Source organism: Trachurus japonicus, chromosome 3, assembly GCF_045865225.1.
Source record: "Trachurus japonicus isolate A0001 chromosome 3, Traja_1.0".
Classification (NCBI taxonomy): domain Eukaryota; kingdom Metazoa; phylum Chordata; class Actinopteri; order Carangiformes; family Carangidae; genus Trachurus; species Trachurus japonicus.
This window is the reverse complement of record NC_140909.1, coordinates 7,520,343-7,536,057: the sequence shown is the minus strand read 5'-3', so window position 1 is coordinate 7,536,057 and position 15,715 is coordinate 7,520,343. Positions and strand designations below refer to the sequence as shown.

At 40.0% G+C, this 15,715-nt stretch overlaps 1 protein-coding gene across 1 annotated transcript in view; it reads right to left on the bottom strand.

The window, feature by feature from the left end:
- The window catches only part of cdh16 (cadherin 16, KSP-cadherin), a 28,784-nt gene that overhangs the window by 12,216 nt on the left and 853 nt on the right, over positions 1 to 15,715 (bottom strand). The window contains exons 4-11 of the mRNA XM_085806145.1: positions 13,940 to 14,074; positions 13,542 to 13,671; positions 12,944 to 13,102; positions 11,252 to 11,448; positions 5,904 to 6,029; positions 4,311 to 4,461; positions 2,466 to 2,678; positions 1,184 to 1,260 (exon numbers count right to left, since the gene is read on the bottom strand). Coding sequence (XP_085662271.1) covers positions 1,184 to 1,260; positions 2,466 to 2,678; positions 4,311 to 4,461; positions 5,904 to 6,029; positions 11,252 to 11,448; positions 12,944 to 13,102; positions 13,542 to 13,671; positions 13,940 to 14,074 — 1,188 coding nt within the window. The remainder of the gene's footprint in view (positions 1 to 1,183; positions 1,261 to 2,465; positions 2,679 to 4,310; positions 4,462 to 5,903; positions 6,030 to 11,251; positions 11,449 to 12,943; positions 13,103 to 13,541; positions 13,672 to 13,939; positions 14,075 to 15,715) is intronic.

Below are 15,715 nucleotides of genomic sequence, written 5' to 3'. Positions count from 1 at the left end.
AGATCGATGGGGAGCGACACGACGCGCAGATGCCTGAACAGAAGTGAAGCTGCTCGTCATGGCTGCCAAGGGAGCAATTGTCAATGTTAAATTGACACCCAAACAGCCAGAGTCATTATTATGAGGCATCGACTGCACTCAGGTGAGCTTCAAAGCAAAGAGGTAGAAGTTTATCTTCAGCTATGAGTGGTAGGAACTTCTGTGGATTTTATATTTTATATAGATTTAGTAGATTATATATGTTGGTCATAATAATAGTAACAGTATAAAGGGTATTAAGAATAACAGTTGTGATAGCATCAGCTAGACAGCAAACATAACATGACTCATAATAGCGCTAATGACTAATGAATAATGAGTAATAATCCTGAAAGTAAGAAGGAAAAACAGGAACAATAGGATCAAAGGATGAAAGAAGAAAGAAAGAAGGAAGAGGGAGCGGAGGATGGATGCTTAAATGGAATTTTGAAGAGAGAGAAAAAAAAAGTAAATAAATAAATAAGAATAGTTAAATAAATAAATAAAATGAGTGAATGAAGCTGTGCGAATGGGAGAAAAAATTAAAATAAAAAAAAAAATAAGGAGAGAAAGAAGGAAAGGAGAAAAAAACGAACAAACAAATGAATACATGGATAAGTAAATAATAAAATGGGGCCATTTTATGAGATGTCACATTGACCAGATGCATCAGGTCCCGTTTTTTCTTTTTCTGTCAGCATTGTACTGTACGTCATTCATTACAGACATATCTGTGAGACCGTAATAGTGGTTCTTACATCATGTCTGACGTGTTAGTTGCCCTGGGTGTCGTTGTGTTGGGTCATGATGTAAAATAAATAAATGAGTGGAAACTTGCCTCCAAAGAAAACCATATCAGATTAAACTCTCAAAACACTGTCCACTTAGAGAACAAAGAAGTGAATAAAACTCCTCCAATAACATGGTGCCGTCGCTATAAGCCTGAGATTAGAGGGTGTATCTAGTTCCCCGCCAGGAAAATTAGATCAGCAACCTGCAGAGCGGATTCACAGTCTGCAGTCCAATAGCCACTTATTATGGCCTGTGATGTTTGGCCTGCCTTTATTTCCAAAGTTACTGTTTATCGAACAGGACGTGTATGTGTATGTGTATGTATGTGTGTGTGTGTGTGTGTGTGTGTGTGTTTGAACATGTGTTCTGGTACCTCATGTTGAGAGAAGACCGGGGGGTTGTTGTTCTCATCCTGCACCGTCACCACCACAGTGCAGGAACTGTTCAGACCTGCCAGGGACATCATCACAGCTTCTGTCAGTGACTCAGGGTCAGACCATCACACAAATAAAGTCCGCTGATGGAACAGGAAGAACCTCATCTTGCCTTCATCACACCCTGATTGATGAGTCATGCAGACCACATCATCTGTCACTCCAGAGGCTAGTGTGCATGCATACATCCCTCGGATGTTGGGGAGTCAATGAGGCCAGTGACGCAAAGCTAATAAACGCTTGTTTGTGACTGCTATTACGAAAGCTGATTTACATACGCATATTATATTACTGCCTGGCACCGTAACTGCCACAATCATTGTTCATCATTTTTCTCCTTCCTCGTCTCCATCATATCCTTACGGTAACTAACAGCTTCACTTCAAGCTACTTCTTCATGACGACTGATAAGTAACAGGCCCTGTGACCGGCCATGTGGTGATCAATTAAATAACAGGCACGTTCACACTGGAATACATCATGTAGCTTTCTGTTGCACATTTAATTTGTCTTATCTGTTGTAGCGCCAGGTGAACACCTGTCTGCAGAATGGGTTTTATATTCATCTAACATAATATATTGTAAGTACTGTAGGGTCGAAGAAAACAGCAATTATAAGAGGGTGGAAATATGTTCATCATCTATTTCTTGTGGAATTTTATCAATAAAATATGATCTGAAATGTAATGTATCTTTTTATATCTTTATTAATAGTTGTATATTTCTAAATATTTGGATTTTGACTTAAAGAGTCCAAAGCCTTGGTAGCACTTTATAATAAGTGCACACTATTAAGCATTAGTTAAGCATTAAATACTGAATTCATCATTGATAACACATGAACACTCATTAGTATGTAGTTTATAAACACAGTTAAAAATGTTTTACTCATCATTGATAAGCACTAACTAACTGTATTTATAAACTACATACTGTACTAATGAGTATTCATGCATTATAAATGAAGAATTCAATATTTATTAATGCATAACTAATGCTTAAGAATAGTGTGCACTTATTATAAAGTGATGAGCAGAGAAAATAGTCCCCTGTTTATCTCTAATGTTGTGATTCCACCAACATGAGGCTCTACTTCAGGAGCAGGAAATACAGATACATAAATATTAAGATGCAAAGTCACATTTTAAAAGTGTTGGAGAGATTTCATAATGTTGTGAAAGGAACAATCACATTGTGAGGCTGGTTGTGTTTGTGCATCACCTTTGGCATCCTCAGCAGTGATTGTGAGCGTGTACTGTGGCGCTGTGCCCTCCATGCTGTCTGCTTGGACGGAGATGACCCCTGAGTCTCGGTCCACTCTGAAGAGGGCACGAGGGCTCTCGGGGATTTGTCCCACCAAACGGTAGAAGATCCGCACGTTGTCTGTCTTGGGGTCGTCGTTGTCGGCCGCCTGCACGGTCAGGATCTCTGTCCCTGGGGGGAGAGAGAGAGAGACTCACAGGTTTTACTCACATCGTATAAAACAGTCTTCTCGCTGCAATAAGAAATAGCGACATGTCATGCTGAACGGGAATCAGTGGGTGGAAGGACATGACAATAGCTTTCTCATTTAATCCTCACTCAGTGATTCCATTAAGATTAACAGATTGTCCCTTCTAATTCATTTCCCAGAATCAACCATTTTAAAGCATCAACAAAAAAGCTTTTATGAGGACGGGACCTGATATGTCACAACGCACCATGTGCTTTTTATGAGCATGGGTAGGAGTGAGGGTGCTTTCCCCCCCGTGTCCTGGCAAAAATCCCAATCTGCTTTCAGAAAAGGTATCTGGCACTCTCAGCCCTTTCATCGCTGCAACGCCGCTTCCAGACAGCGTTTCTCTGCTGTGTTGTGAAACAATATTCCCATTTTCCCACGGAGTAAATGCGACTGTTCACATCACACAGAGGCCTCATTTTGTTGTTTTTGTTTTGTTGTTTTGCTTCACAGGTAATTAAAAATTTCAACAGAAAGGTTCCACTATCTTTGGGAAAATATATTGGCCCGCTGAAGGCTGATCAGGGAGGTTTTGGAGAGTATTTTCCATGAATGAAACTAATGATTATCTTCATTAAAGGAGAATTCCAGCCATTTTTGACCCCTAAATCGTTGTCCTGATGGTCACCCAGTGTTGGGGGGAGCAAAAAACGCGACTCAGCGCTCGGGATAGCGACAACGCTAACCCATGGGGGCAATTCTTTTCAAACACAAAAAACAATCAAATACATGTATCTATGGTACATGACTCGAATCCCTATTACACACCACTGAACTCATATAGTGTACAGTATAAACAGTATAAACTTTGTGTTTTTGCATGTACTGTAGTCACTCACCTCAGATAGCCGAACTCTGAAACATCCTGGAAAGACATTACTATCCGATCGCAGAGCGCCTGCTCTCCCCGCCACAGAAACAAACACTTTTTTGTTGTTGTGATGATTTCTTTACAAAAATAAACGGTGGAGCAGTGCAGTGGTAATGTCCAAAATATCTCTGACTGTTTATTTTTGTAAAGAAATCATCACAACAAGGAAAAAGTGTTTGTTTCTGTGGCGGGGAGAGCAGGCGCTCTGCGATCGGATTCAAGTCATGTACCATAGATATTTGATCGTTTTTTGTTGTGGTTGAAAAAATTGCCCCCATACTTTAGCGTTGTCGCTAGCGCTAGCGTCATCTAGCCATGGTGTAACTCCGGTTTGCCTGCATCGTTTTTTGCTCCCCCCAACACTGGGTGACCATCAGGACAACGATTTAGGGGTCAAAAATGGCCGGTATTCTCCTTTAATAATTATGAGTCTAAATATTGTCAGAGGAAAAATATCCAGTGAAATGTTGCTTCTTTAAAATGTTGTTTCATCCCATCAACAGTACAAACCCTGAAGATATTAAGATAATATCATAATTATCTAAATCTATAAGAAACATAAAAGACAGCAGTATTTTCCTCGACTGATAATATATAATCATCATTGCAGCCCGACTGTTTTCCAGCCGATGTTATAAAAACTCACATCATTGCATTTTCACAGACTGATAAATATAGATAAAAAGCTGTCAGTTACCACGAGCAGCCAGCTCCTTGACCACGGTGTGATACTGTGCTTGTGGAAAGGTGGGTCTGTTGTCGTTGGCGTCGCCCACCATCACCCTCAGCTCCACAGGCTTGGCAATCTCTCTGCCATCTGGACGCTCCACCACAATGCTGATCTGGAACTGACGAGACAAAAAAAAAGCCAAACATGACGTTTGTTTGTTCCAGAAACAGAGAAGTTGAAAATATCTGGTCAGCTGGTTTATGACAAATGTGGCGCACACATTGACATTGTGACTTCAGGGTGCTCCCATGCCTGGTACATGATGGGATAGGGTGAGCTTTTAAAGGAAACGGATGGATGGATGGATGCATATCTACATCCATCAGTTTGTCCTCCTGTGAGAAGGCTGCCTGAGCACAGATTGACTGATGGAGCTCAGACAAGACATATGTGGCGTTTTCAGCCTTGTTAGCACATCCACGGATCATCTGTCATTTCTGGAGTTATGCATCCATGACCTTTCAATCACCGGGTGTGGAAAAATAGCTAAAAACTTATGTCTGCTTCATCTTTTTCCTCTTTTTTTTTTTCATGTGAGCACATTTCAATGAACGTGCAAACTGCTAATCTGCTTCAATGACCTGAGACGTGTTGTGTTTGTAGCCTGAATTAAAAGTTATCCTCCTCTTCTTCCTGCCAGAGACTGTGTACACTAACATTACATAACAATGCATCAGGCTGATGGAGCACTTTCAACTTTCCATTACATGATCATCACTGCAGTGGACAATATGCTAGAAGCTTGTGTTATTGAAGACTTATCACATCCACTGATGTGACGCAGTCTTTCTCTGTTGTTCTTTGGCCACTTGAGCATTTGTGCCAGAATGTACTGTTCACTGAGCCATTCAAATCTCTGGGGAGCTTAAGTTCTGTGCAAAACTCAAGAGTGAAATGCAAACAAATGGACTTCCATTTGTAATTTTACCCCAAATAACATCTCTTCTCTTAGTCTAAAGCGAGCAAGATGTGTAATGGAGCCTCTATCTTTATAATCCTTCTCATAAAACAGACAGACAGGGTACGTTCAAGAAGCAGCAACTCCGCTTTTCAGGTTTCGGGTCGTCTTCTCAATGACCTCTGTTTAAAAATAGACTGTGCTCAGTGCTCCTGCAATAATGTGTCCCTTTAATTAAATCATTAGGATCATTAAGCTGTAAGTAAAATTAGGAAAGATAATTGAAGTGCAAGGTTTCTTTTCATGAACTGTTTAGTGTCATTCAGTGTGACACTTGGTGACGTTTGTCTTCTGCATTTTGAATTCACTATTTTGTTCCAACAAATAATCAAAGTAAATAAAACCCTCAACATATTACACAATATTCTCTTTGATCTTTAAGAGCCAGAAAATATTTGGCTTTTAAATCAGAGCAAACTGTATACAGAGATAATTGTATGACATGCACACAGCTATAACTCAAACAAGAAATAAAGACCTCTGTCTTTCATGGAGGATCTTCGTGGCCCCTACAGCTCTTATGTTTAGACATTTTAAACAGCAGTCATAAACTGACATCCATTACCAGGTGCTGCAGATGTTTAGCTTGCATTTGTACAGACCTGGTCCTGTGTCTCTCTGTCCAGAGGGGCGTTGAGATAAATGACTCCTTCTCTGCTGATGGTGAAGAGCATCTCTGGAAACTCCCCCTCCAGACTGTACTCTGCATGACTTCCACTCCATTTGACCTACATAAACACACACACACAGAGACAAACAACCAAAAAAATATCAGTATCTAAGTTTAGTAAACATCATCATCAAAGCGGAGCAACATGAAACGCTGAGACTCGGTAGACCTGTACTGTAAACCCAGAAAGCTTTGCAGCGGGGGCCTGCGTTGCATGATGTGTAAGCGCAAAGCTAAGCTACCATTTGTTTACATGATAAGGAGCCATCCAAATGCACTGACAATGATGTGGAACAGAGAGCACAGCCAAAACTAACTATGCAGGCTGAAGGGGATTTTCCACTGTGCTTTACAGCCCTTGACAGAGGGCTGTGCAGTGGAGCTGAAAGCGCCCTAGTAGCTATCAAACAGCACCCAACAAGGAGAGGAGCCCAGTCACAGCACAGCTGATGCACACCCAGGGCATGTGTATCTCTTCAACTCACTGTCACACACTCCTCCCTTGTTTTGGAGATGGCTGCCCAGACGCTATGCTTTTGTATACACGAAGCCACTTCACACAGCTGGCTGCCTCTGGAGTGTTATGCTGCCTTTCTGGACCTCAGAACTTAAAAGAAAAATGTTTAAAGGCCTGATTGATGATCACCGACTGTTCTATATAAAGTTCTATACAAAACATCTATGAAGTCATCTGTTTTGCCTCCGTCAGTGTTTGAGTTTGCAGAGCACGTTCTGTCTGTGTGAGCTGCATCGAGAGCGCCTTCTGTCCGCGTGTGCTTCTCCTCGAGGCACTGAGGAAACCAAGACATTGAATTACAGAAAAAGAGCACGACACTGTGATACACACAAAAGGTACCAGGAAATACTCAAATATTTACAGCTGAAACAATCTTAAATAGAATAGAAAATTAAACTACAAGTATTTTGACAAATAATTAATTGCCTCTATTATTTGTTGGCTACAGCCTCTGAAATATGAGGATTTCCTGCTTTTCTCCATCAGTAACAATAGTCAACTAAATATGTATTGGTTTGTGAGTGTTGTGAATGGAAAATACATAGAACAAATGACATTTAACATAATTTACAGATTATAGAAATTATCTGCAGATGACTTAATAATGAAAATGATCATCATAGTTGAAGTCATATACTGGATTTCTAAGAGCGAGCAGAAGCGTTCATATTGCTTGCTCTCAAAATAACAGCTGATGGTGACTTAGGCAGGTAACACATAAAATAACAGCCCATATTTTTGATGTAAGGGAGAACAGAAAGATGTTTGTTGGAGTTTCTAGGGGAAAATATGAACCAGCTGTAAACGAAACACTTATTATCACCTGAATAGACTATAGACTAAAGTTGAGAAGGTAAACAAATCACTGAACACACTGTATCCTGCAGATACAGAACAACGTTAGCATTTATTAGGAGTCACTTTACTGACTGACCCTTTAGGCGCCATGTAGGGATGTCACGATTACTTGTTTTCACAATTAATCGTGGTATTAAACGCCACAATTAATTAATCGTAACAATTCCTAAATACCGTAACTTCCCAAAAAAGATTATGTCGGAACCATATCGCTCCAAAATAAAGGTAAATGCTCAGATACTGGTCCATTTACGTAACATTAAATTGGTAGGAATTTAAATGTTAGCGTGTCATTTGTATTTAAACAAACAAACATAACAAAACAAAAAACGATTAAGATAAACATACAGTAAATATTTGGTATAGATGACAGTTTGTAATAAGTAATGTAATTATATTTTGACTATATTTGATTTTACACATTCATTGTGTTGTGTTGTGAAATTAATTAATGCATAATAATCGTGATAATTGTAACACCGTGATTATTTCTCTGACAATAATCGTACCAAGAAAATTCATAATCGTGACATCCCTAACGCCATGTGATCTCCACCATCCCCTGGGGGAAATATTGCTGCATTCGATTGTACTCGGAACTCGGAAAGATCCGACCTCCGAATCGGAAAAATGCAATAGAACGGCCCTTGAAGTCGAGTCGGTCGGCCCGAGTCGGTCGGAATTACATCAAAGCAAAATGGCGTTGCACACCGTGAGGGGTATTTATTTATTTAGGCTATTTATTTTCCAACCTAGACATTTAAGCAAGGGAGAAGTTATGGAAAAGGAAATAGCCTAGTTCCACGCGTACTGCAGCAAGAGTTGACATCTGCATGGCTCACTATGACGCATGCAGGATTCCCCCATAGCTAATGTTCTTCCCCAGCAGTACTTTTTGATGCTTGAAAGACATCAGCTTACTGTGGCTGGCCGTGTTTTCCGAGGTTGTGCAATGAATTTACCTCAGAAGTTGGAATTTCCGACCCGGATCTTGTGCAAACGAACGCAGCACATCTTCTATCTATCCCCTTTAGCTGCTGAATGCTTCACTTTCTTCACCTGCTTGTCATTAACTTTGTCTGGTGTTTGTTTGTTCTTTGTTGTTTGCCAGGTAGTCGTGTGTTTTCACATCTTTTTGCTGATAATAGCAGTGAGAACAAACTCTGCTCATCTATCAAACAGAGAGAGAAACTAAGAGGCTGAGGAAAACTGTGGATTTCTCACAATGCATGACGCCTTTCACATCGCACATAATCATCTGATCAATTGCTGACGTGGAAATATTGATTATGGCTGCCTTAGTGTTGCTGTCGCTCCCACCTCTGATGACTAATGTTTAGCTGAAGCGCCGCGTTGATGCCGAGTGTCATTTGTGACACTGAACGCTGTTTTCGGGGCCGTGACGAAGGTCTGAATGGGATCGAAGCGTTTCTGCAGCAAACAATCAGATTTCATTTGTCTGTGAAAAACACACTGCGGTGAAGAGCCTTGACTCATTCATTCACGAGCTCTGCTGCCTCCCCTCCACTCCAAAGTCTCAATAGATTGCATTACTGAGTTCAAGTAGTTCTACTGATTGCATTGAATAATCAAAGTTTTAGGCAGACAATCAAAAACATACAAAAGATAAGGGACTGAAATTAACCTCTGTGACTGTGAATGATGCAAAAGTGCTTATAACAAAAGCCTGGATGAAAATAAGAATAACCTGCACACTGATTTTGAAAAAAAATACAGCGAGAGCTTGCATTTGATTGGAAAAAAAAAGAGTGAAAACGATCACTGAAGCAGCATCTGCCAAAATGTCATCACACCACAGACAATGTCAGCGGCAACGTTAGTTACAGACAAGTGGATGTGGACATGACTGCTCCATTTATCTGAGACAGTGGGGAGGCAGAGATCCATAGAGTGGGTCTTTGAACATGACTATTTCTGTATGTGTCATAACAGCGGTTAGTCCCACCACCCACTGTGCACAGCGCTACAATCACTCAGCGTAGGCGAAATGAGGCTTCCCCCAAGTAAACATCCAAGCTCACCTAATCCACTTCTGTGTGATTTAGATTCTGGATGAGGCCGAACGGGCCACCGTAACTAAATGGTTTTCATATATACGGTTCAGTGATGGAACCAGCTGAGGTTTCTTATTTTCTAACATATTTAAGATTAGAAGTGATGCACAGATATGGAGAAAAATGCTTTTGGTTGATATCAAAATTATTTATTTTAAAAGTCACCAAACTGTGGTTATAAGTGGTTATCAGGTGATAAACCTATAAGAGAAAGGGAAATATTCTATTGTACATTTGAACTGGCCTTTGAAAATTGTGAAATATGAAAAAAAAAAAAAAAAAAAAATCAAATGTGCCTACACTTGTGAATCCACACGTTTTCAGTGGGTGGAAGGGGCTGTTGGAACAGGAGAGATGAGAGGCTGAGGGCGAGTGTGGGGGAGGTGGGAGAAAACAGGAGGAGGGGGAGGTATTGTGAGGTATGATCTGGACACGGCAGCTCTCACAACCTGCACAATGCGTTTTGATTCAGCTGCAGCAGCGGCTCCACAAGCCTCTTTGTTTCCACAATTCTCGGTAGTGAATGGATAGAGTTTATTTTTTGCCATGCAGACGTACTTTATAAAAATGTCCTCTAAAATGATAACTGCCACTTCTAGCTTTTTTTTTTTTGCATCTGTTACAAAACCTCTGAGGGCTTTTGAGTTATTTATAGACATGTAGCTGATATGGCTAATATTATGACAACCAAAAGGTTAGACAAGACCAAGGACAGGCACAGAGCCCTGAGAGAAACCTTTAAAAGAATTTACACTACGGTTCAGCGAGAAGTGTAAACTCTCTTTACCACACATTTGAGCATTGATTGATTGACTATCAGATATCATCAGGTGACACTTTTCAGAGTTGGTCCTTGTTGAAATATGATCTGAAAATCAGTCCATATCCTCATGAAACCTACTGCTGCAGTTTCCTTGTCCACTTTTTTAATTTCACCAAACTTTACTGACTAGGAATGTGTGGAAACTTTTTAATTACGAATTGCTCCGCCAAATTATTTTGTCAATTTGTACTCATTTAGTCCATCAATGGTCCAGAAAATAGAAAAACAACTTGTTCTGTCAGAAAACAAAGATATAGCTAGCAAATTCTCACAGGAGAAAATGTGGAGCTGGAGCATGCTTGTATCAAAACGTGAATTTGATTGATCACCAAAATTAATGCTGATTAAATTCATGTTCATGTTTTTATTCATGAATTTGAATTTATGGGTTTAAGATCATTTAACAGCTGAGACAATAAGTGGATACAAACACCACAAATAAATAAATAAGAATGAGTAAGAATGAGTGTCTACTGCGTTGGTGTCTGGATAAAGTGAAATATCAAAATATTAAAATAACAGGCCATATGTCGAGCGTATTTTAGGGTGGATGTTGCCCTTAAGCTGTTAGTTTTGTATAATACCCCTCCGAACGGTGGATGGTGGGTGGGTGGGTGGGATAGTGAGTGATCATGGGAGTTAAAGTGACTCAGTCAGGAGGTAGCCTGAAAGGATCCATGGCATTTGAACAGCATCAATAATTCAGTATTTGGTCACTTAGGAGAACCCAAGAGGCACTAAAAACAGCTACTGGCAATGTGATGCCACTTTACTGAGTCCAGGCTATTGACAGAGTTTGGTTTATTGTAATATGATATAACAGTTGGTGCTGCATTTATAATGGAGTCAGCACTTACACCAAGTTGTTTATTTGATTTATGGTAGAAAATCAAGTAAGTAAAAGTGCTTTTAATGCAGATGGGTAAAAACACCTCACACTTTGCTAAAGTGGTGGATTTATGTTTTAGTGTTTCAAATAAATGCCGCTCAGGGTTTTGCCGCCTCACCTGTGAGATGGGGATTGGGTAGGGGCCTGGGAGGTTCTCCTGAAGTCGTACGGGGTCGGGCGACGCCCAGGTGTTTCCTGTCACCTCAACAGTGACAATGCCAGTGGAGAAGAAAGCGTTGGCCTTCCCGGCCATGTCCTTCACCATCACCGAGAGCTTATAACGGCCGCACATCTCTGGGTCCAGAGTCGATGCTCCTGGTGGCCACAGTGGGACACATGACACAGAATCAGCTTCCTTTAAGTTCATTTCAGAATGAACCTCTAGACTATATATTGTATAGTGTAGTGTGTGTGCAGTGTCCCAAGTACATAAAAATGTAGAGAAACCCAAAAGTAGAAGGAGAACAGAAACCTTCACAGTATAATTATGTGAATACTTATGGAAACCCCATTACACACATCACATGCTAAATTTAACATGTCCAATCTTTTCCAACTGTTGTTCTCACGAGTTCATTTTCAATTTCCTGCTCAAATGGAAAAGAAATAACATAATCATCCACTATAATGACAATCATAACTATTAGTTAGAGCGCTGGCCTGAGGATACAAAGAAGAAAATCAAAGAGGCAATTTTTGATTTTCACTGTTGCTATGAAGTGGAATGGAAGTAATTGGCAAAGTGTCGGCAAGTCTTCCAGCCTCTGCCAAACTAATAAAGGGCAATACAAGAGCTACAGAAATAGCACCAGCACACAGGACTTTACTGCATCTAGGGCAAGTGTACATGTGCATGTGTATGTGTATGTGTATGTAAGTGCATGTTTGTTTGAGTAAGAATAATTAATAGCCAAAATGACTTTTTTTAAAATTATTTGTCTTGACTAGATGAGGAAACAAGCAGTGAGACTGTGTCAAATAAAAGCCTGACGACATGAATGCTGGCTGGTTGGTTTGGTTGTTATGATTCATATCTAATGAAATAAGCACATACATGTGAACCTATTTATCATTTTCATGATTTTTTCCGCCTAATTTCTACATAAAAACTAGTGGTTATAATGGACAAGTACAAGAAGAGGGTTCACGTCATTCTGTGTGGCTTATGGACTACTAATAGGAACTCTTGGCACCCAATAAAAACCTTATTTCAGAACTTGTTTCCAAATCAGCACTGAATTAATTGTCAGAGGCTGGCAAATACTGGAGTTTAGTGGCAGATAACGATTATGATATTTTCATGTTTTAAGATATCCAATGATTTTTATATGAATGCCTTAAATTAAAATATATATACGTATATAAACAAAACAAGTACTATATGTTGTTGTTTTTTTTGCTGATATATGCAAGGTGCTAATTGACTGTTTTGTCTTTTAGGCAATATTGGTGAAAACCTATGAATATGAAACCAAACCCTTGGTTCTGTAACTAAGTAGTTTGTTCAAACACTTATATCGTTGAAAAAAATAAAATGTATAAAAACAACAGGTGTCCAAAGTTGCAGAGGGTTAAGTCTCGGATTTGTCTGTGTTGCTGTTCCAGAAACAGACTCTCAGAAAAAAAGAATAGAGACTGAACAGTAAATCTAGTGTCAAAAAACATACATAAGAATACAGATTTTAAAAGTGTAATGGGTTCCTCCCTGGCCTATGCCCCGTCCCTCCACTAAAAACACAAATGCAAACCAAAATTTGTCTCTGGGGACAAACAAAGTCAAACTTCCCTCTAGTTACTAGTTGGGACTGACCATCCTCAGTGAGGGAAACCTCTCCGGTGATGGAGTCGATGAAGAACATTTGACTGGAGGGAATCCTGGGCGTCTGCTCCATGAGACTGAACCTCAGGTCAGCGTGGACAGTGTTGCGGTCATCGCGATCCAGCGCCTCCACCTGCATGAATGGAATCGCTGGTAGACACAGGGATGGAGCAATTATCAGATATGGTACCATCTATTACACAGATTCTCTAGTCCATGTTTTCATATTTCACTGCTAATGGGTACACTCCATCTCCTCTGAGAATAATGAACGCTGCTTAAAAAAAATACATTTTGTACATTTGTATCTAACCTGATTGCTAAGCCTGGTGACAGTTTGCAGAAAAGCATTTTTAGCGTAAACAAAATGGACCTGTGCCAAGCTGCCACGTCATTGGTTCTGTTAACACCGAAGATAAAGGTTAATTGAAGCTTCCGGAGATGCATTAGCCACGTTTTTACATGCGTTTATCCAAATACTGAATACGTATTTATAATTCATGTCTTTTGTATTTCAGGGCTGACAAGTGCGGCTCTGAGTGAATCGGGTTGTGCAAGACGGTGACGTAAGAGCTGAAGGTTCTTGTACCTTTGAGAAGCCCGAGCTGCACGCTGCCTCTCATGCTCTCTTCTATGAAAGTGGGCACATTGTCATTCTTGTCGATGACACACACTTCGACAGTGAAGCTCTGACGGTGCCCCGATGCTCTGAAGGACACCTGCGGTACACACACGTGCGAACACACACACACAACCACACCACAATCACAGCATCTCTGAAGAACACCCTCTGGAACCAGCATGCAGCCTCCCCATGGGAAACAAATGACAACCGAAAGAGCAGTTGACGGTTGAAAATTGGGTCATAAACCTCATGTGATGTGAATTTGATGCCTCTTGAATGAATAATTTTTGTGACAACTGTTCATCAACTTAGACATGTACGGAAGTGTGCTCCTACTACTGCGATATAATATGGCAGAATACCTGCAGAGAGTAAGATGGCTGTTTCTCTCTGTCCAGTGGTTGGAGAGCATACAGGAACTGAGCATCCACTCCAAATATCCCCTCATCATCTCCTGTTAACACCAGGTCACTGTAATTACCGGGCAGATCTTGGAGCTGTGCAGAAAAGAGGAAAATTCACAAGAGATCAGGTTGTGTTCCTTTTTTAAAAAGCATGTAAAGAGTTAAAAGGTGTAGGAGGCCTGGATAGAGGAAAATCTGGGTAGTTAGTTACTGAAGCCACCAGCAGATTGACTTAAACAGGAAGCCACATTAATTACAAACTTATTGGACTGAACTGATAAGACTCAAATTGAGTACAAATACAAGTAAAAACTATATCCCATTGTACCTTTTTGTGGTATGTTAAGAAAAACAAAAATGTAGCACTCATATGACCTGCAGCTGATCTTGATAGTCTTAAATGTAAAGCATGGCATTTTGTGTATTTCTTACAGTCTGTGAAAAGGCCGAAACAATTCAATTTCATCACCTCAGCTTAAAGTTTAGATGTTCTGAATTCCCTACATAAAGATCCTCTAAAAAGGTGTCTACTTTTATAGCTAGTGATGTGTTAGGCTTAGTCATTCACAGAAGTCTACAAGATGATTATAAAGCCTCTTGCAGTGGCTTTATGCTCTTGATAGCTGCAAAACATTGATCCTTGAAAAAGTTAAAATAGAAGAAGTGTGGTGCTCTCTGGTGAACAGACCATCATGAAGAGCTTTTTACCCTGTACAAATTATTACGTCCTTTCCATTTATAATATAAAGTGCGGTTATTATTCAACTCCTCCATTCTGGCCATTACCATGCTATTTACAGGGTGTTAATGACACTCAGTGAGACGCAAGGACTGAAAATACGACTGCGTTTCATGCAAGACGCGATAACGTCACAATAAAACCAATCAAAGTGCCAGATTTTCATGCCGCTACGCAATCCAGAGGCTGCCTGAGTGACACGTATGAATAAAACACCCCGCCTGCCACCCAGCTGGACTGATTGCAGAGGCAGGGTCTGACGCCTGAAAAGCATTGTGAACACTCCAATTATAGTCTAGTGATGACGCCAGCATGTTCATACATCTTCAACCTTGAGGGCAGAAGGTAGAGAGAAAAATTGGACTGATGCAATTCTGGATCCCCATTCACCTTGACAGTCTTAACACCACATGCCTCATTATTTGGGTGTTTTTTTTATAGAGGCCCAGAGGGCTGACAAAAGATCTATTCATTGATGTGGTTTTATATTAAGAACATTTTAGTGATTAAGTGTCCTCAGCGAACTATGCATTAAACCCTTCCATCGGTTTTTGACACCTGTTTACCAGTTACTGTCAACTTGCATCTCAACATTTATGGATGTGGCATATGAGAATAAAATCTCATGTATGTGCTTTAAATGTTTGTTTTTTTTCCGCTTAGACGTATGTGCTCTTGCCCATTACAGTAACTGCTGCCCATGAAGTTGGAATAAAATATTTTTTTACCACTTCTCATGAAATAATTGTGACAATGTGATTTATTATTGATAGATAAAGTGCATACCTTCTCAAAACTTTGTTGATCAATCTCTTCCAAACATATCACATAAATTAAACCACAATTAACCTTTATAATAGGAATAAAAGGAGGAATGTATCTGAAAACAATAATATTCCAACTTTATTGGCAACAGTGTATTTGAAAAAACAAAAACTTTAGATTATAAAACTTGGACAAACTTATAAAACACATTTAATCTCTACAACTGTTTT